Genomic DNA, 22,625 nt, shown 5'->3' with positions numbered 1-22,625 from the left:
TGATCAGGTGGCCTGTAGCAAACCCCCGCTATGGCGCCTCCTTCCCCTGCATTCCCTTTAACCCTAACCTATAAATTCTCTGTCAGTTCATAGTTTATCCCCAGGTGGAGCTCCATGGACTCTAAGTAGTCATTGGTGTAGAGGGCAACATCCCCTCCCCTTCTCTCCTGTCTGTCTTTCCTAAGGAGTTTATACCTATCTATATTCAGTTGTGAGAGCCATCCCGCCACATCTCAGTGATTCCAATCATAGCCCTATACACACATATGCCTGTAAATCCTCCTGCTTGTTCCCCATGCTCTGTGCATTGACGTACAGGCTCTTGAGTTAGGCTCCCATGGAGGCTGATTCACCAATTACCATTCCCTTTCCCTCTACCATAGGAGCTATCTTACTGGCCTGTGATCCTACTCCAGGCCCAGGACATTCATTTCCACCATCAGCCTCAAAGTGCAATGATTTGAGGATCCCCACCCCCAGCACATGTTCACAGTATTTCCAGTTGCTGATATTCCACTGAATTCTTGCTAGTTGGAATCTCCCAGAGCTGGAGTAGTCCTGGTTAAGTATGTCATTTCAATGACAGTCAGCTGGAAGGTAGATACCATGTGAATAGCAGATTATTGCTCATAGTTCAGAAAGGAACAACTTTTCTTAGGCAATTGGTGATGACTGGAAACACTGTTCAGGTTCTTCTATAATAAGAATATCGGGCCAGTAAGAATTCAGAAGTACTCTCCAGAGATGAGTTCACTTTGTCAATTGTACAACCAGCTAAAGGAACTCCAGGTAGGTAACTAGCTCCATTAATTGCTTTTATCTGCCCATCTTTCTTTTTGGGGATTGGACTCGATGATCTCTGGAGGTCCCTTCCAACCCCTACAATTCTGTGATTCTGTGATTCTTATAGATGGCTAATACAGGATATAGAAGAAGGGAATGACCAATGGCAAGGATCTATGATTACAGTGAATCATCTAATTATCAGAGGCTTGATTTTACAACTTAGGTTTGGAGAGCATATACAAAGATGCATTTGTCCCCAAGAGTAATTCTGAGCAAACCCATTTTTATCACATAAGACAAAATATATGCTAAAAAATAGATATATAAAAAGGTCTTTTCAAGGACATCAGGCTTCAGTTAAACAAAACTCTACTGTTCTTGACACAGATGTTTTCTAGAGCCCAGACTTCAACTGAATCATAACAGCTGTATTCTTAATGGGATCTTATTGTGTGACTCTTGGCACGTTCCAACTTCAGCTGGGTAAATGGAGAGAGAACACTGAAACACTATGAGAAACTCCTCATTGGTATTATTGTGTTATTTTAAATTTTAAAAACATTAAGCTGTGAATTGTGACTGGTGCAGCTGGTGGATATGGAAAGACAATGGAAGCTTCCTGGCTTATTGGTTGTCATTATGTTATGTTTCAATCGCCTTTCTTTCCTTGCATGTGTTAAAAGCCTATAGAGAGTCAAGCAATGTAAAATCTAAAATTAAATTGCCACAGCTACAATGGGAAGGTAGAGCATGTATTCACTTCTAAAGATAGATGACTAAACTTAGGATCCATATCTCCTTAGATTGTCTATAGAAATCAATGGATTGGCAAGAGTACATGCAGGTACGAATTCAAAACAGTTTGCTTATGCTTTTTCTAAACTACCTTGTGTTGGTGCATGCAAAAAAAACAGATTGTCAGCAGTATAAACTACCAGGTGAGCAGATCTCCAGAGATGCTTCTGTCTGTCCAAGGGATGGTAGATGGGACTGAAAAAAAAAGCAGAGTGATGAGCAGAGGGGATCATCTTCACTTGTTCCACTCTGCCAAGAAGTTTGGGAGAATGTATCTTAGGATGACCTGTGCAGGCACACACAGCTCTGTTCACATTGCCTGGGAATGGACCCCGTGCTATTTCATTTAGCATATATATATTCATTTAACATAGCATTTGTGTAACCAATACTCATTGTGAGTATTTGATATGCCATGAAATACCCAACAGATTGGATCTGAGACCATGACAGGTGGTCCTCAGCTAAACTATGGAAGCATCTGCCTTTGTTTTTTCATCTTCTTCTGTCAGAACAAGTGATAAATACATCCCTAGGAAACATGGCATAGATGTGTTCTCTTTATCAAATGGTCAGGAACCATTAGTGCATACACCATAGGAGCTCTTTTAGACCACTCTGCTCCAGGCTTCGTCTCAATTCCAGGAAGGTTTTGCTGGGTTTCTGGGCAACGTCATGTAAATACATTTGTTCACTTGACATTTGATAGTGGGTTTCGATACTTGCTGTTTCGTGCTTTTAATTCCTTTGCCTGGGTAACCTCCAAATATTTTAATGCGTGCTGATAACTCGTAAGTGTGCTTGTCCAACATAAAGCAAAATCATTTGTGCCTGGAGTGGGGAGACCATTCGTAGCTATGGCCTTGCACTGTTTTGAAACTACTGCTCTCACGTCAGGATCTGAGTGCTAGAAAAGCACTTTGTGCAATTAAGATTTTCCTTCTCTCAAAAGAAGTGGGAGCAGATTTAAGTCTGAAATTCCACTCTAATGTGTTTTTACTTAATTTCCATGAACTTTGGAAACATTTTCAGTCTGAATACACTGACAAATAACTCTTCATTTGCTTTGATCAACCTCTTGCTTCTTCACTGGGGGAATAGTTATCATGCATCTTTCCTTCTGTTATGTTTATTAGAGGAATGATCATCATCGGCAGCTAGAGCACTGATATGACATATTATAAACATAATAGAAAGTCAATATTGCTTTTCTTCAACAATTTTTACTTTGAAGAGTAGAAAAAAAGAGATAATACTTTGTGCAAGAAGTAGGACAAAAATTCTGAATCTGCATCACTATCAGTGTTGTTACCTCAAGCTTGTCAAGGAAAGCTATTTATTTTGAATAATTCCTCCAACTGTTCTGTGTGGTCAGGTTTGTAAGGAAAAAAAATAAAGGACTGATTTGGGGTCAATGGATGTCCTGGAATATTGGCAAATTCTGGAATTTGATTGTGGAAACTCTGGATTCAACAGATTCTGAAAAGTTTGCATGCAGTCTTTGTACCCTGCTTCATTTCTAAGTACATCTTAAATAGAGTTCGATTCTAGGTGAGGGCCTACTTTGCCATACAAAGAAGCTTTCTCAGTCTTACAGATGGGCACCTGAAAATACTGTAGCAGAGGAAATGCAATGTGAGGTAAAGAAATGAAAAAAGAACCATGAACATCTCATGTGTTAGCACAAATGATTTTGTTTATTTTTAAACCACCCCAAAATCCAATCATGCTGTATGTACACTGACAATACACAGGATTATGCATCAAAACTAGACAAGAAAAATTCTGGTTTGGTCTGCTGGCGTTTCTGTTTTTTGTTTTTTTTTTCTTTCTATCTTGTAAATCTGCTCAACTAGATGAAATGATCCAAACTATATGGATTCCTACGTCAACCCTCTTTCATTTTCACTGTCCATGCTGTCTGTCCACCAGGAGTCATCTGTCACTCATATAACCTCTGGGGTGCTTATCTGAAGGGTTAACTGTGTCATTTTTATGTAGGTTTTCTCTGGGCCTCATTCTTTATGTAAAATGGTTTAGTGCAGAACAAGTATATCAGCACCTACCTGCTTCAGCTATAGTCTATAGTTAGTATGTGAGACCATCTACTGTTATGGGTTATTCAGGAAATCAAAGGTAGCACACACACTAAAACAAAAACAGAAAATCATCTTCCATTTTGTTTAGAATGTTAGTTTTCTTCATGTTTCCAGTGTCGTTTATTTTGCTAAGCTCTTATGAAATTCCTTCCACTTGTTTTCTGCTCTTATTTTCTTACAAAACAGTATACTAAGCTTTCTGTATAAAACACATATATAAACATTTATATATATATATATTTTATTTTTTTTAAATGACCCTCAAAATGGACTTACACACAGGAATGTATTTGTCCCTCATTAGAAAATATACTGTGTGTATCTCTATTAATTGTCCCTGAATGTCATAGCACTTGCTATTAAAATGGGGTCAGGAAGAAAGGAGTCTTTATTTTTTTTCCTGGTTTCTTTTCAAATATACAGTTAATTTACATAAGAGAAGCAAAAGTAGAACAGTCACAGGAACAATCAGGTCCTGTTTACATATCAGCACCATGTTGTTCTCATTGCTGTTGTAACTACTGCTCTTCAATCTCATTTCTAGTTATCACTTCCCAGGAATTCATGCATCTACACATTTTTTGGTTATCCCTTCACAACTGGATGCAGGTTCAGAGAGGATGAAACACTGAAAAATGTAAACAGATCTTGGAAATCTGGAGCTTCTTGTTCTGCTCAACAGTATTTCTGGTCCTCTTTCTTGGAGATTATCAACAATTTAGAAAATTATGGTTCTTTCTAGATAACAAATAATTTTTAGCAGCCTTTGCTTCTAAAAGATGCTTCTGGGAAATGATTAAAGAATTTTTTTTCACATGCACTGCTGACATTAAATACCAGCCTTGCATTTCTATATAAATACTTTTTCTGGTGTAAACCCCTATGAATGGTACAGATGAAGTTTTATTCTTTCAGCAAACTATGCATCACTACTGCATGATGTGCTGGGAGGGCCAGCCACAGTGAATACACCAGCAAATTTGAAAGTAATGAGAGAAGGGTTAAATATCAACCCAATTTATTTAGATCATGCTAATGAATTCTTGGCCTGAAGACAATGTAGTTGAACAACCTCAGATATAAAAAAGCTATTTAGATTGGGTGCAAAAAAAAAAAAAAACAAAAGGAAAACCATATTGAATTACAAAACAAAGTTCTTCTTGCTGGTTTACAAAGAGTCTATAACACTGATAAAATCTTCAAAAACCGATGCATTCCCCCACCCCAACTTGTCCTTCTTTATTTTGGCTTCATCTCAACTCTGGAGTTCATATCATCTCCTTCCAGATCATACTCTTCTACTTGGCCGCTGGTCCACACCTTCACGCGATCAGTCAGGTCACTGCTTCTGGGAGCCAGGATGAAGTCATAGATCAGGGCAGCACCTGCTCCTCCAATGATTGGGCCAACCCAGAAGATCTGGAACACAGTTCCAAGCCTGGTTAATACATCAGGTAATCTTGCATTTGAAGCTGTTCTGCAAGTTTCTGCTTAAGTTCTTCTATATGAACTTCAGAGTGAAACCACAAACTGGATAAAGGACCCAGGAATGGATATCTGTGACTACACTGTCAACTTCTGATATTTAAAATGAGGTATCTACTGGTTGCTCAAGCTATATTTGGCAGGTGGAGGGGAACGATCTCTAAAAGCAACAAGGGTGTGAGATTCATTTCTCACAGTAACCTTCAGTGATAGGTGAATCTGAAAGTAGTATTTAGTGAGGACCTAATTAGGGGCTTAACTTGCTGTTAGCTACTATTTAGCTGGGGACATTCCACAGGAGGCAAACAACTTTTGTAGGAAGAATAAATATTTTAGCCAACAAGGTGATTTTAATAGAACAAATAGATCATTTTGAGGGATGTACTTGGCCAAAGAGATACTGAGTCTGAAAACATGTTTTCTTTATCCAGTGATATCAGTGGTTTAATAGGCATTTTTCACTCTCTCCACAAAAGCAACACATTTTTTTCCACACAGTTCTGAAAACACTAGCTCCTTGCTTAGCTTCATTATCCTAATATCCCAATGGAAGTGTCCAGGTGGGAGTAAACTGTACAATTTCCACAGCATCCCCATTTTGTATGTAATACTTTTTAGATTAAAATGGTATTCATATCCAAAATTTCATTGCCCCATTGCACTGTCAGTGAACTTCCAAGAAATCTTGTGCAAAAAGATGCCAAAACAAGTGGGAGAGTTAGAACAAATTACACTCAGTTTTAGTGAAATAAGTACATGTTCATGAAGTTCCTCATTAAATATTTATCAATAATTAAAAAATCTGTGGTGTTTCCAGTGCACTTATCCATGGAAGTGCACAAGCATATTTAAGTGTAAGTAGATGGGCATTTTATTAGCTTCCAAATATTGCATAATTCACTGCATTTCTCAAGTAGGTTTTACTGGAATAATCATAGCAATTTACAAACTTAGTTTAAACAACGTATTCTCAACACAGGATTCAGTAATGAGGCTTTCACGTTTTAATCATTTATTTATTTACTTACTTAAATATGCATAAGGGGAAATAACCAGAGAAAATTAGCTGTATTACTTCGAAAACACACAATCATCTTGAATCTGCATCTCCCAAAGATAGTCAGCAAAGAGCAAAAGGAGATTGTTCAGTGAAATAGGAACAGAAACTCAGCAACAGTTAGTTATTTGGATTTACATATTTCTGATCTTGTAAATTGTGTATAAGCAACATCTCTTGAAAGTTAAGCAAATTTCTTCTACTTACCCAATGATTTTCGAAGTTGTTGGCAATCAGTGCTGAGCCAAAAGATCTGGCTGGGTTAATTCCACAACCAGTGTAATCAATCTAGGAGTCAAAAGGATAAGCAGCAGTGAGTTATCAAAGTACATGTGGCATCTTCATGACACACCATTACCATGAACAGCATAGAATTAAGGTCAGTCTCTGAAGAGGAGGCAGAAGGATGGAACTCCTGTCTTGCCAATCTATCTTTCTTCACCAGCCCATATTGAGGAAGAGTACTGCACACATCCAAGATGAGAGCTAAAACTTACTGCAAGGAGATGTCCCAAGGCAACAGAGAGACCAATGGCCAGAGGTGCTGATCCTGAGACATCATTCCTTCTCCTGTCTGTGGTGGCAAGGACGCACAAAACCAGCTGGAGAGTAGCAATGATTTCAATTCCTAGTCCTTGGCCTGCATTGATTCCTTTTGCAAGCTGCATGGAGACAAGAAGGAAAGAAAAAAATCTGATATTCCTATCTGCCTTCACACAGTACAACAGAGTTTCACGGGGATGCTGTATCTCAATGCAGACCTCTACATTCATTTCTCTATTTGTGCTTCCTTTGCTTAACAGCAAAAATAAAAAGGAGAGAGTTGAAACACATGCTATTGCACTCAAGTGTAAGTATAACCATATATAACCATCTTTTGTTAGTGATAAAACATGGTGGTTGCATTCAGTGTATTCAGCCAAAGCAAACACTCAACCAGTAGACACAATGAGAATGTAACTGGAGAACGTGTGAAAGACAAATCTGTTAATGATTTGTCTTCAATAGAATATATCTGTAAAAATGACCTCTCTTGCCCTAAGACATTTATTCATTGCTTGTGAGAATGAGGATGCAGTGGTCAAATTAAGCATTGCTCAACTTGACATTAGCAACAATTGCCAAACAAACAGGAGCATGAGGAGGAAGGGGCAAATAGAGCAAGAAAGTAGCACAGCTCTGAGTAGCCTGAAGGTACCTATCTCTGTTATCAACAAGTCACATTAATCTTTTCTTCTCCTACCACTGTTTATTTTCTGTTGTTTAACATGAACTCTTCAAAACAAGGACCTTATGATGGCAATGTACAGCAAAATGCAGGTAGCATGGGCAAATTCCCTGCCAAATTTTAAGTCACCTATATGCAGTTTAGTTGCCTGAAAATGTTCCTCTAACTCCATTTGAAATACCCTGTATTCTTCATGGCATTCATGTGCTACCAGAAGATGTGACACCAGTTTTACAGGAGGCCATGGGTATCTAAAATGGCTCCAGCTGCCAGTGTTCAAGAATTGTATCTCTGAACTTGGAGAGGAAATGAACACAGTCAGCAGGGATAAGCCATTCAACTGATGACATGTTGATCATTTGGGAGTCAGCTGAATAGCTCTGTCCTTTTTGGCTATATTGGCTAGATCTCATTTGACCATAACAAGAACTTTAAAACAATTCACATATAGATTAGTTTTAGGTGTACCTTGAATTGAATGACCAATGACCCACCCAATGACTTTGATAGGTAGAATAAACATCCGCAATACAGAAATCCTAAAGGGTTGATGGAGGAAGTATTTTGGTTTATCTGTGAAATAAAGTGGATTCTGCACAAAATATCATTGGCAGATGTAGATATTCCTACTGTATTGTTAATCATAGAATCAGTTGAGTTTCTTAATAATGTATGGGTTGTAGAACATATAGAAACCACAGAAATTCACATACATGAACATTAGAAAATAATAGCCTTTTCATATTTCTGTAGTACTATTATAAAGTTTTCTTCAACAAGTAACCATGGATCTAAATTAATAATGATATATCAGGGCTTTAATTCTGTTTCTAATGATTGCGTTCACTGGTGTCTTCAAGACAAATCTTTATGAGCTGAACGAATTGTTGTTAAACAGAGGTAACTGCACTGCATAGATGGGATAAAACATGAGCTTGGACACATGCCAGAAAAACTGAGAATGTAAATGACTGAGTGTAGGAAGCATACTCTGCAAAACATGCACTCAGTAATAGAGCTATCAGTAGGTTGTCCCATCTGTCACAGCCTCTGTGTTAAACGTTGCAAGGTCATACACAACAAAAACGTAATTGCTTGTTATGTTGACCTGCCAGAAAAAATAAAACTATGGGAAATCATGTATTAAACCTCTTCACATGGCTTTACATTGCAATTTTCCTAAAATTAATATTTGAAAAACTTTAAAACTTCAGGAGGTTTTGTTAAACCTATTCGCTTCCTACCTTTGCTATTCAGTTTTCTCACTTCTTCTCTGTAACATAGAATAATATAATGTTTGTAAAAATAAGAGGATATTGTCTGTCTTAACAACAGTGAAAATGTATTAATTTCTAAGAAATGACATCTGAAACATAAATAACATAATTTCGTATCTTGTTCTTTAACATGCAGAAAAGATAAACCTTGAGTTAGAATTCGTTTATAAATTAGTTTATGAAACTAATATTAATTTATTAGTATAGCTAAGGAAATCTTTGTTCAAATGATGGATATTTTGGCTCCTGCAGGAGTAGAAACTAAAACCATCTTCAACACAAACATGATCTATGTGTGAGAAATATAAATTATGTACATGTGAGTTGGCAGTGAGAATGACACGATCTAGAAATGCATACTGAACACCTGATATAATACTAAATTAGTATTCTATTACCTTTATCCTTTCCTTTTTAAAATAATCACTCCAAAGAAAGAAAGAAAGAAAGAAAGAAAGAAAGAAAGAAAGAAAGAAAGAGAGAAAGAGAGAGAGAAAGAAAGAAAGAGAGAAAGAGAGAGAGAAAGACAGAAAGAGAAAGACAGAAAGAGAAAAAGAAGAGAGAAAGAAAGAGAGAAAGAAAGAGAGAGAGAGAGAAAGAAAGAAAGAAAGAAAGAAAGAAAGAAAGAAAGAAAGAAAGAAAGAAAGAAAGAAAGAAAGAAAGAAAAGAAAGAAAGAAAGAAAGAAAGAGAAAGAAAGAAAGAAAGAAAGAGAGAAAGAAAAGAAGAGAAAAGAAAAGAAAGAAAGAAAGAAAGAAGAAAGAAAAGAAAGAAATAAAGAAAGAAAGAAGAAGAAAGAAAAGGAAAGAAGAAGAAAGAAAGAAGAAAGAAAGAAAGAAGAAAGAAAGAAAGAAAGAAAGGAAAGAAAGAAAGAAGAAAGAAAGAAAGAAAGAAAGAAAGAAAGAAAGAAAAGAAAGAAAGAAAGAAAGGACAAAAAGAGCAAAATTCTGCCTTCAAAAACCTGTGATAATTCTTATCTTTGAGGAGAGGAAATTATAGTCTTCCTTTCCCTCCAGGAAAACAAATCCTAAGGTTGACGTGACTTGAGGTCATTCTCCCTGCTAATCAACACTTATTGGATAATGTAGGAAACCTTTTGCTTTCCTCTAGCGTGTCACATTACGCAGATTGCCAGGGACGTAAGATTCTCCACTGCAAGAGCAAGAACTCTGGGCCGTGTTCCAAATGCAGACAGAGGCAAGCCTTGGATGCCCTGGTTTGCTGTGTTTGTAAGTATACTATCACATATGTTGGTTATTTGCCTACTTGTCAGAGTTGTAGTGCCACTACAGCAGTAGGCTGACCCTCCTAGACTACAGCAACACATGGAACACCATGAGTCTTCATCAAACTGTCTCCCTGCATAACAGGAGTGGTAGGAAGGCTTATTTCATTTCACAGCATTCCATATGGAGAGCCATCAAATTAAAATGAACACTGATGTACGCATGCATGTATCTGTATTTATCTAGTCCTTGGCCACAGTGGAGTTCAATATATACGACGGTAAATATCAGCTTATCTTAACTGATCTTAACATCTATTATTCTGCTATTCTGAGTATATTCATAATTTAAGATGACCATATCTTTTTAAAAAGATGGAAAAATGATTATTAAATAGATACAATAACGCCTTGAAGTGTAAGATGTATTCACCTATATGGTAGTGCTGGAGAGAAAGCATCCTTTTCCAGTGACTTGTACCACACTGAAATGACTCTCTTTGCTACATTGGTATGCTGATTACCAGTGATTATGACAAAAAATGCAGGGATATGGGCTGCTTTTGATGCATCTCTGGGAAAATCTCTGGCCTTTTTTCACCTTACTCCAATATCTCCCACACACTCTTCATTTTAGATGGCACTTTGTGTTCAGATGAATTGTTTCACTGAACATCATTTCTAAATCACTGCACTGTTTTGACGTGAAAAGCATCAGAAATGTACCTAAGAAATGGGTCACTTTATTGGCAAGATCTGAAGATTACAGTGGGACATAAAGATAGCTGACCAGCTGAATCACTGCCTTGACTGCAGTGCTTTGATCTGAACAATTTCACCTTGATTGTAAAAGCACCAATATCATATGCAGAAGCATAGATGCAGACAGCCCACATGAAGTACATCCTTCCGTCAGCTAAATCCTGCCACCGTTGTTACTTGAGTTCAGTGTGACTCAGAACAAGTAAAATTCCTATCTCGATCAGAAAGCCCATGGCTCCTGAGAAGAAATTGGTTGGATGCTCAGTACTCAGGCATGTTGAATACTGAGTTCTGCACCACTGGATATTTCCAGTCACAACCATGAGAAAAACTGCTTGAGGTGAGCAACTGCTTTTTGTTTTTAGGGAATGAGTAGCAGTTGCTTCTGTCTCTCCACAACATCAAATAGTTGTGATTTATCTGCAACTGGAACTATGGAAGATTCACTTAGGTGCCCATAGCTGCCATGTTTAGCTGACTGACTTCCTCAGCTTCCAGCAACAGTGTGGGCAAATGGTATGTTTTATTTCTTTTTTTTTTTATTTTTCCCTCCTCTCTCCTTTTTTTTGGAACAGGATATTTATTAGATATCTGCCTTCAAAAGAGAAACAAGGACAGGAAATTAAACTGGCCCAAGGTAAACCCAACTTCGTACTTCTCCAGTGGCTTCATATTTTTCTCATCAGGAATCAAAGTATATCAGGCTCAAAGCTGTTTCCCGTTATATGGATAAGAGAGCTGTTATGCAAGGTGGTTTCATGATGTGATGCCATGCCTGCCTCATGTCATCCAACAAACTCAGCAAAAGGCAGCATCTTCTAGGGTTAACCTTGCTTTCATATAACAGGGATTAGTTTCTCATTATTCCTGAAAAAGATTAGGCCTCTGGAAATGTGGAAATCAACTTTTCAGTACGGGAATGTCAATTTTCTCCTCAGTTATGAAACACTTCACAGCAAGCAAAGCTGGCTGATGCTTTTTCAAGACAGAAAAGCGAAACCACGGCATCTTCTCAACACATCTGCATTAACTTTTATTAAAGTATTTTTAATATTCATGCTGGGAACAAGAACTGCTGCAACAAATAATATCTTTATGTCAGAGAGTCTTCCTTCTCTGTGGACTGAATTCAAATAAGATGCCATTTGCACCAGGCCTGATGTTTTCAGTATTCCAGGTTAGCTTTTCTCTTCCATGGTAGACTTTTCTTAAGGGAAAATTTCTGTCATTTCTTCTCAACTCAACAGGAGTCTCCCTCCATGGCTATAATACTGGCAGACTATTTAAAAAATGAATCTTTTTATGTTTTCTTCTTACAGCTTAAGCCTTCCCATCTTAGTCTTTCCTTGTTTTCCTTGACGAGGAAATCTTTTCATACTGGTTTAAATGGTTTATGCTCTCCTTTTCATCCTTACACCAGGAATATTCAATATGCTTCTTCACACCAAACTAACATTTAAGTGTTTTGCTGGGCAGAGTTAGTTGATACGCTGCTCTTTGAATGCAATCTCAGAAATTAATCTTCCTACTTCCCTCAAAGCTGCCCGTCGTTTTGTCTGTTCTTCTAATTCTTTCAGCTCCACGTTTACCATGCTCGTAACTTGATAACTCCTGTCATAGTAACCTCCCCTTCTCCGGCTGGAATAGCTATAAACCTCCCTTTAACTCACAGTCCAAACGTATCCTTCACTATTTAGCCACAGTTATTCTCTTCTCTCCTTGCAATTTAATAACATTACTCTGAAACTGATGATTCTGTACTCATTATTTACTCATTAGGGATCCCGAAAGTAGAAAAGTCACATTCCTTCAGTAAGTAGAATGAAAGAGAGAGATCTAAAGAGTTTCATTTAAAATTATATAGCAAGAGCACTCAGATGGAGCTGCTTATGAGGCAAAGGATTAGCTTTGGATTGAATCCTAGGTCAACAATAGAAGCATTCAGCAGAACCTACGGACAAAACATGTTGTCCTTTGTTAGGTTATCCTTCCTACAAATACAGCCTTCAGAGTTCTAAAGGGGGCACGTTCAGTTCCCCAAGCGCAAATTATGTTTTCCATTCTTTGGTCAGCGGACAGCCTGCAGGAACAAGGCTAACCTCCCTCCCACCCCATCCTCCAGCTGATGGGAACCTGGCCTGGGCTTTGTCTCGCAGCAGCCTGGGATGCAATAAAGAGAAGAGTGATGGCCAATGACACGTAGTAAAAGCCAGTAACTGTATGGGACTTCCATTTAACACAGTTAGTTGGAGAAAGGCCGTTTGTTAAACAGTCTCATTTACACTTTAACCTGATGTGGCCCTGGGAAACATGTTTTTTTCTTTTCTTTTTTTTTTTTTTTCTTTTCTTTTTCCTATGAAATAAACAACTATTATTCAGAGGATGCAGAATAGTGATATTTTCCTTTGCACAGCCAAACACAAATAAATTGTTCATTTTCAGTAGAATATGTGAAGCACTCATTTATATCAGGGCGCTGTTTATGGCCTCTCATATTGTCAGCCCAAAAGGAGATGGTGATTCTTGTGTTCAAGAAACGTTTAGACGCTGCACTAAGGGACATGGTTTAGTGGGGAAATACTGGTGATAGCTGGACAGTCGGATTGTATGATCTTTGAGGTCTTTTCCAACCTTGGTGACTCTATCTTTCTATGATTATATGATTCAATGGGGAAATGAAGACATATCTGAATTTTGAGTTTTGTGCAATCTACCTTTCAGAGTTGCTCCTGGAATAACCGTCTAGATTCAAACAAAAGCCACAGCATAGTTTTTGGCAATTGCACCGAAGTGATGTTCACTTTGCACTGCTAGAAAATCCCTTCAGCCCACCTGTGAAGTTTTCAAACTTCCCACTTTTGAGGTAGTTCTTACTGCCAGTCTTTTGCAGAGCATTCAAGAGCTCTGCATGAGTTGAAAGTACAGCTCTAAGTGTGAGCACTGCAGTGCAGAAATTAGGGAAAAATTTCCAGATCCCTTTCTACCTTGATCATCAAGCAACAGGTCCTATGAAAGGAAGAAGTAGAGGCCATGCCTGAGTTTACTTATTTTCATTCCTCGTTTCAAATGCACTCATCATAACTTCAAGGGAAATTACATAAATATATATAAGGAAACTTGAACCACACTTCTGCTTTCAAAGCCTTCATTAACTTCTCTTGGCACAGAAAGTGTCAAGAGCATGGAAAATTTGCTTTTTGGTGGTACCTCTCAGTGGTTACTGCAGAAGGGATGCACAGGAATCTGCTTGGAAAGTACATGGAGGATTTCTTGGCTGCTTTCCCATCCTCAGATGTTAAAAGAGAAGCCACTTGCAGAGCTCTCAGCATACTTTTTTGGCCTCCTGCTGTTTAAAGAGTTTCCTTCAGGATGTCTGACAGGCCTGTACGTTTGATTTAACAAATTATTGTTGTGCCATAGCTTCAGACATCATGTACTTCAGTGGAGTTGCAAGAGGTAAATACCAGCACAAGCTTTGGCTCTGAATGCCAGAAAGTGTAGTGCTTTCCCATCAGGTTGTGTGTTAATAAATACACATACACCCCATTCTGCTCCCAGACAGGGCAGGAAAACCAACATCAGACATTCACTTGCTCCGTGACATTGGCATTAACTTTGTACTGAGGGTTCTGAGGAGCACACGGAATACAGAAAGGCAGGGGAACACAGAATCTGGGAAACACAGACAAGAACTGTGGAGCTGTGGAACAGTGGAATAGTTTGGTGTGGTTTCTTTAACTCAGAAACAAAGATTTTTTTCTAAGAATAAAGATTTTTTTGAGAAATTAATTACAATATCAGGTAAAGATCTCTCGTTTATTGAATACTCTCAATTAAGTTAGAGCAAGACAAATAAGCAAGAATGTACTACTGCTCTAAAGAAAACAGGCAATTTCCTCTTGAGACAAACAGGAAATTTTTCAAGGGCTATTTTTTCTTCCTGTAGTACTTGTAATGTGTTTCAGTATCCTTGTTTTAAGAAATGCTTCTCTTAAGGTAACAATATACAAGCCAGATAGTTATACTTCTTAGAATTCTCTGACTAAAGGGATGCTGTTCTCAACACACTCAAAGGTCCAAATTATCTCCTAAGATACATGAGCCCTGCTGCAGTGACTTGCTGTTTTTAACAGCGTATCAAGAAGAGATCCATAATATTCATTCTCATGTTTCTTGTGGAAATTTCCATTTGTCCTTAGATTCTTGCCATAGAATCACAAAATCCTGAAATAGTTTGAGTTGGAAAGGATCTTAAAGTCCATCTAATTCTAAGCCTTGCCATGGGCGAGGGCATCTCCCACCAGACCCAGATCACGTTGCCCAAAGCCTAATTGAATTTGGCCTTGAGCACTGCCAAGGATGGGCCATCATATCTTGTTTGGGCAGCCTGTGCTCGGGTCTCATCACTGTCACTGTGAAAGATTGCTTCCTACCATCTAATCTAAAACCCCCCTCTTAAAGCCATTCCCCCTTGTCCTATCACTACAGTCCTGGATAAAGAGTCCCTCCCCAGCTTTCTCCTAGGTCCTTTTTAGGCCACGTCAGATCTTGATTTAAAATTAATACTTACTAGCATATATTTGTAATGTAAAGTGAAATTAAATTAGAATATGGAATTTGGGTCAACCTGATCTGAAAAGTCATTCTATGTGTCTGTCCATCTGTCTATCTATCTATCCACATATCTAACCACAAATCTATCCAACAATCTATCCCTCTATCTTTCTGTGCCTCTATCCTTCTATCTATTGTGTGTGAGTGTGTGCGTGGAGATGTGCGTATGCCTAAGCACAAAATACCCCAATGTATATGACATAATACATAGAATGCCAAGGAAAGGAAAACAACTTTAACTGTTCATTCACCAGTCAGGAAGGGAAAAAGTTATTTTCCTTCTTTACTTCCTTCATACTTATTCCTACTTATTTGGACAGCTGGTCAAAAACAGAAACATATATACGTATGTTCAAAAAAAGACCCACAGCCATGAACTAATTTGAATTACAACATCAACCAATCTTACAAATTAATAGTATTTTTAGCTCTGTTGCAACTCATTTTAAAAGCCTACATGCCCACTTTTCATCAATTTATATCTTTTCTGTTCAAATAGGACCTTTATTCTGAGGCTTGCAGAGTATTTTTCAAACAGTGCACCAATCATCCTTGGATCCCCTGGACGCTGACCTTGTTCATGGCTTGAAACCCACTTTGGACTACTCTGTTTTAGCACTGAAGGATTAGCCACCTTAAGAAGGGTGATCAACAAGGGCCTCATCATGCATCAAAAACATCCACACTACTGCACCTCTATGTGCTCTCTGCCAACCACCCATGGAGGTGTTCCAGAACTGAGGAGATGTGGCACTGAGGGACATGGTGGGAGTGAGCTGGGGTTAGACTTGGGGATCTTAGTGGTCTTTTCCAACCTCAGTGATTCTGTGAAAAGCTTAGGGAATGGTTATCTCATTACGGAGCAGAAGCACTAAGCCAATTTTTTGTAGAAACGAAAATAAAAATAATCTCTGAGTCTTAAAAATAGAATGAGAGCCATAACCCTCGTTATTCTCAAAGGTACTGGAAGATGGGTGATAACATCAGTTTTAAATCTCAGCCCAGATATTTCTGCTGTCTCGTGTGAACTCCTTAGAAAGCAGCTGTGGCTGTGGCCATTCCTGAGCAGGTGCCTTTCCTATGTTCCACCTTCCTGCATGCTGTGATTCAATACAATGCTGGCAAGCCATAAAAGACGGCTGCTGCAAGATTGAAATCGAATAAAGAGCTATTGTGCTACTCTTTGTTAAGAAACAAAAAATTATGGACTAATCTCATGTACAGGAACCATTTTGCTCACTCTGAAAGTGCAGCTGCTTCTGGTCCCATGTTGCAGCTCCAGAGTTTAAGTACACAGATATCCAGGCAACGTTGGCTGGAGGATCTTAAATCTGATCAAAAACAGGGAAGGCAGAGGGCGGTGATACAGAGAATGAAGCTGATGGCATGGAAGCTGGACATAGTCTGCATTGAAAAAAGGTATCAGGACACTTTTAATAAGCACAAGAGTTCAGGAAAGCAACTGCATATCTCATCCATCCAGTGGCACCCTGGCAACCACATTCTCTGTACTGAGTCAGAGAAATAGTGGCATCGTTTAATGCTTAATCAATCACTGACTCAGTTGTCCACTCATGCTGTCAAGCTCTCTGTTTATTTTGGAAACTCTACCAACGCAACCAGACACTGCTTAATTTGAGGCTGGAGGAGAGCAGACTCAGAGGGCGTGGGCAGAAGGAGAGGGAAATCACAAAGGGGAAGCAATGAGTCACCAACACCAAGCATTCAAGTCCTACTCCCATGGTAGGAGGGCCATGGCTGGTAGGACCGTATGTGGGAATTTTGGAGCTTCCTACAAGCCTGTGATGCCCTCAAGGCAGCTAAAGGAGGCAGAGATTTGATCACACTGAAAACCCAAAGGGTGTTCCAGGAGCAAGTGACTTCCCACGTTGTAGGAGTGGTATCTATATGGCTATCCATCAGTCTTGAATAAATACTCCAGACCTCCAAAATCATAGAATCATAGAATGGCCTGGGTTGCAAAGGAGCACAATGCTCATCCAGTTCCAACTCCTGCTGTGTGCAGGTCGCCAACCAGCAGCCCAGGCTGCCCAGAGCCACATCCAGCCTGGCCTTGAATGCCTGCAGGGATGGGGCATCCACAGCCTCCTTGGGCAACCTGTTCCAGTGCCTCACCACCCTCTGGGGGAAAAACTTCTACCTCATATCCAACCTCAACCTCCCCTGTCTCACTTTAAAACCATTCCCCTTGTCCCATCACCACCCATCCTTGTACACCAGCTGTTCCCCCTCAGCCCACACATCCACACACTCTGTGGGGTTTGCTGGGGAACCCTCCAGCCTCCCTCCTTCCCCCCACTGCCACCGACCTGCTGGATGGAGTAGAGTTTGATTTTCAAAACAGAGTTCTTCTATTTGTTGTTCTTGGTTGTTTTCCTTTTCATTGTATTGACCCTGAGCAAAACTACCTGCGGGTCTGTTTTTCTTCCCTACAACTTTTGATCCATTTGGAACAATATATATATATATATATATTTAGTTTTTATAATCTTTGAGGCAGATTTTTCAAAGTATTTCCAGACGATGGCTCCCCAGTTCCTGGCATTTAAGTCAGTATATAGAAATGCAGACACTACTGAAAATCATTAATTGGTAAAGGAGTGTCTGCGTTTTTTCAGAAGATGACCATTTTCACACAAAATGAAAAACAAAAGGAAACAAACAAACAAAAAGAGAAATAAATAATTTTGCTCAGCACGTTTTTAATAGCCTGATGAAAGTTCTCACAATAAACTTTGCTGAACAGCAAATATTGTGTTACCTTAGAGGTCAGACGTCTCCTCTCACCTGTCTTTCCTGCCTGAGCTCTTTGTTGGCCATTAATTGCCCATGATGAGTAGTTTCTTCCACTATCCAAACTACAGATCTGTCCTCACTAGACAATAGCCAAGTGTGTTGGCAGATGAGTGCACTTTGGATTATGTTTTCTCTATTCTTACATTTTTACCTAATGGAGATTTATAAAATGGAGTAATCCAGTTGCCAAAAAAAAAACCCAAAAACAAAAAAAAGATGCTAGATGATACAAGTATAAACATTCAAATTCTTAGAACAACAAACACTGAGTACTGCTCTTTCAGTTTTTTCAGTGCTCCAAGTTTTTGCTTGGGCAATCACGCTACTACTGAAATACATGGGAAGTTTTGTCTTAAAAGGATTCAGTAATCCAAATACTGAATATTGTCCAGAATTTCTTACTTAGAACCAGGCAAAGTTAAAAAAGTTTGCATTGACTTCAGTGAAGTTTAGATCAAACTCCTCATGTGGGACAGTTTTGCTTGCCTCTAAGAATAAAACAGACCTTCCTATTGAATATGGTAAAGGAGCATCCTGCGTTCTCCTGCCCTCTTTCTCTATTCAGCCCTGTACCTTCCATTCCTGTATTCTGTGCCCTGCTTGCTTGCAATTTCCTTCCCTTTGGGCAATATGAAAGGCACAGATTCATCACACAATCAAGGTTCCCAAGGCTGGAGCCTCATCATACCAAGTTTCCTCTGCAGTAAAGGAAAAGATCTACGTCTCTCTATAGGACAACAGAGAGGGTCTAAGAGCTGAAATACCTTTGTTTGTCTCCTCCCTATGAGCTGGCACAGAACCTAAGGAATTGATATCAGCTCTAAGGCCCCTTGGTGCAGGATCTGCAGCTGGGTAGGATAAAACAGAATCTATCCCACCCATGCAATCCCACCCAGCATCAGCGAGGGCACTGGATAGCCACTGATTCCATTGACTTGTTCCCACCATAATTTTCCTGCAAAAAAAAAAAAAAAAACCACAAAAAACACCCTTTCAAGTCCATGGCAAGGCCTGAAAAGAGGAAGCAGTCATGCATACCCAAGCCACCTTCTCCCACCTTAGAGAAGACAAAATAGGCATCAGGAATGCCAGCTCTTCCCCTCCCCTCCTTATTCTCAGGTTGAAAAGCAAGCATGACATCAAAGCAAGTCTCTGTGGATCTCCTTATGCTCTGTTTGCTGAAGGAGGCAGTGCAGTGTGACTTCAGGATGTGTCCCGTGGTGATCAGCTGTGCATGAGGACAGCTGTTCTGTTGTCCCCATGCTGGGCTCAGACCCACTGCCCCCTCAAATCCCCACCTTCCCTCCCCAGCTGTTCCCAGCTGAGTGGGAAAAGAATGGATTTGCTTTCCTCACCAGTTGCTTCTTACAGGGGACAGCTGTTGCTCTCCCCATTTCCTGAAATGTCTCCCCCCCCCCCCCCCCCCCCCCCAGCCTCTTCTATCCAGAACATTTATTGCTGGATAGGAAATAGAAAATAAAAGATCAAAACTCTGAGTACACATCCTCCTACCATTGATTTTATGGCATTGGAAAAGGTGCACTGAATGTATTCCAGCGGAGGGGCAAGGCTTCCACTCTCAAATGCAGTTTTTGTGATTCACAGAGTGATTTTTCCATCTCTGACTTCTCCCTGCTTAGATGCCTTTGTGCAGAGCTCTGACTTAAATCTTTGCAACTTGAAGAGTTACCAACAGAGGAGCAAGCTTTTGGGGTGGTCCCTTACACCCACTTTGCAAACAGCCAATTTCAGGGCTTCAGGGCAAAGGAAGCAGCCAGCCACAAGTGCTTTGTGGCAGGCAAAAGGCAAAGACCAAATGGGAATGCTGCTGAAAGCAGACCTCCCATGTTCCATGGCAGCTGGCAGCCAAACCTCTCTAGGAAACCACCGGGGCGGGTACCCTGTCCCATGCGGTTCTGCACTTCCCTCTGCCAGTGGTTTCAGAGGAAAGGATCACGTCTCACACACAGAGCCAGAGCCCACTGGAGTTAATAAAAAGATTCCCTCTCCCTCGCCAGAAAATGTTTTGCATGATCCCAGAGGAGTTCCCAGATGGGTGGCAGGTTGGGATACCTGCAGGGAGGTGAGCAGCCTCGGCAGTGACCTCCTTAATGTCACCTTTCTGTTTTCAAAAGCTCCTCTTCCTCACGCTTAGAAATAACTCCCATGCCACAGAATGCTTAAAACTTTTATTTTCCTTTTTTTTTTTCTTCCTTAAAATGTTTTCTGAACTGATATTGTATTTATATTTGGAGCTTTGTGCACCAGTGTGCATAAGATTTCAAATACGTTCAAGTTCCAAACTGCATTGACTATACTGCAAGAGGGGGCCATAGAAAAGCTACAAAATTCTTAATAGAATCAGGTGAGATAAGTGACCAGAAGGAAATTTCCACTTATAGTACTCCTCTGGGTATTGCTGTGGCTGTAGGACTTCCTTACTGACATCCACTGACAGTGGGATGATTTCATGTTGAAAAGGGTAACTATCCCTATTGCTCCTGTTATGGTACAAAGACAACAGCAAAGAAGAACAATACATGGAGGAGGAGGGGTTGCCACCATGCAGCTGTCTGCATGCTGTAATGGTCAACAGCTGTGAGCACCTGGATGGGACAGGTCTGGAACCTGCACCTCTCATAAATGCAGATTCCTCACTTCATCCTCTGAATTACACCTGAGAAATCCATTTTTTTTCCCCCTCATTTTTGCTCAGTTAAAGTAGGAAAAAGAAGAAAAGTGCTGCTAAGATTCTGAATCAGGCAGGATGAAAGCACTGTGCCAAATGCAACAGGTGATGCTCACACCTTTTGTGATAGGATTTCTCCTGCTACCCATCTCTCTCACTGGTCCCATAGGTTCTTGCACTGCACTCATCAGGTTACACAAACTATTAATGAGGTATTGAAAAAGAATCACATTCACAGACGTGAAAACACCGGTGTATACACATTAACCAGCATCACGAGCCAAAGACGTGTTACCTGAGACCTTCAGAATCAGGAAAGAGGAAAGTCATGCAAATGACAGCGATTTCAATGTTACATTTATACCAAAAGGCACTTTTCTGCAGCATGGATATGCAAAATTGAACACGAGCAAAACTGATAATGACCATAAAGCTCTGAAAAAGAACGGACAGAAGGGACCATCCCTATGGCATCTCTTACCAAAGAAAAGGATTAAAATAGCTGACAGCAGTGAATGCATGCACCCTGCCATCAGTCAGGACAAGTGCCCTGCCTGAGGTCACCACCTCCACCACACACATCCTTATAGGTGTTGCCCTCTCAGTTCTACTCAGGAAAAAAAAGAGTTGGGGGGAAAAGGGGGGGACAGCGAAGTTTCAGCTTACCGCATTGAGCCCCAGGGAGTTGTGGGGCAGAGAGGAGGTGACTCCGGACAGGATGGCAGTGGCCACCACTGCCCCCAGGCACTGGGCAAGGATGTACATCAGCGCCTTGAAGATGCTGATCTGGCAGCTCAGCAGGAGGCCCAGGGTCACCGCCGGGTTCAGGTGGGCACCGCTGATGTGGCCCACGCTCTGCGCCATGGTCGCGATGGATAACCCAAAAGCCAGCGAAACCTTCACGTTGTCCTGAGTTGCTGATGTCCCGTTGACTGACACTGGGAAATTAAAACCCAGAGCCGAGCCAATGCTGATAAAAATAAAGAGGATCATGGCGAGGAACTCGGCCACCACCGCCCTCCAGAACATCTTCTTTTTGAATTCGCTGGCCATCTCTCCTCTCTCTCTGCCCTCCTCTCTCTCTTCTGTTTCTTTCTCCCGCCTGATATTTTCCCTTCGAGGTCTGAAGAGAAAGCTGGAGAAAAAATACGGTCCTTGGATTATTTATAGGGCTTTGGGTGGTCTGTAGGAGGGAAGGGGTGTTGCACAAAAGGAGGAAAGAACATCTACATCGATGCTGACTGCTAGATTGATGTAAGACACTGCACGCTTGCCAAAGTTTTTTCTTCCTTTTTTTTTTCTCCCTCTCCCTTAACTGCCTTCCATCTCTGCTGCCGTTTTTAAGAGGCTTTTTCAAGCCTTTGGAAGAGCCCTTGGGAGTGCCCTGGGAATGTTACGCTCACTCTGCTTAACATCCCTCATCCTTCAGGTCGCAGCGAGGGCTGTCGCGGGGTCTCAGCCTGACGCAGGGCTGAAAGGAGAAGCTCTCCGCTGAGTTACTGCGCTCAGCTCCGCGGCAGCTGGGGGACATCCAGCAATAGTAAACAGAGCTGACAACTAAATCCGCGCTCTAGAGATGGAAAGATCCCTGTTTCACTTGAAAACAGATAGACAAGTCTCTCCTGCTGGCACCCTGGGGACCGGGTGCGTTTTGGCCATCCTGACCACGGACGGACAGACAGAGAACAACGTGCACTGATCTGAGTCGGCTGAGGCAGGGCTCGCTCCCCACCTCCGTGACCGCTGTGTAAATCGGACCAGACACGGCAGCAAAGGGAAGCTTCCCATAGCCA

General features: G+C 40.5%; 1 protein-coding gene across 1 annotated transcript; it reads right to left on the bottom strand.

Moving 5' to 3' along the window:
• Window positions 1-3,257: 3,257 nt before the first annotated feature.
• AQP1 (aquaporin 1 (Colton blood group)) lies at window positions 3,258-22,222 on the bottom strand. The gene is made up of 4 exons (XM_048951658.1): window positions 21,499-22,222; window positions 6,720-6,884; window positions 6,430-6,510; window positions 3,258-5,099 (listed from the first exon to the last, which is right to left on the bottom strand). Exons 1-4 carry the CDS (start codon window positions 21,883-21,885, stop codon window positions 4,920-4,922), a joined length of 813 nt encoding a protein of 270 aa, XP_048807615.1. The 5' UTR covers window positions 21,886-22,222; the 3' UTR covers window positions 3,258-4,919.
• Between the last annotated feature and the right edge of the window lie 403 nt (window positions 22,223-22,625).

Source organism: Lagopus muta, chromosome 7 (genome assembly GCF_023343835.1).
Source record: "Lagopus muta isolate bLagMut1 chromosome 7, bLagMut1 primary, whole genome shotgun sequence".
NCBI lineage: Eukaryota > Metazoa > Chordata > Aves > Galliformes > Phasianidae > Lagopus > Lagopus muta.
This window is presented reverse-complemented; position numbering and strand designations above follow the sequence as displayed.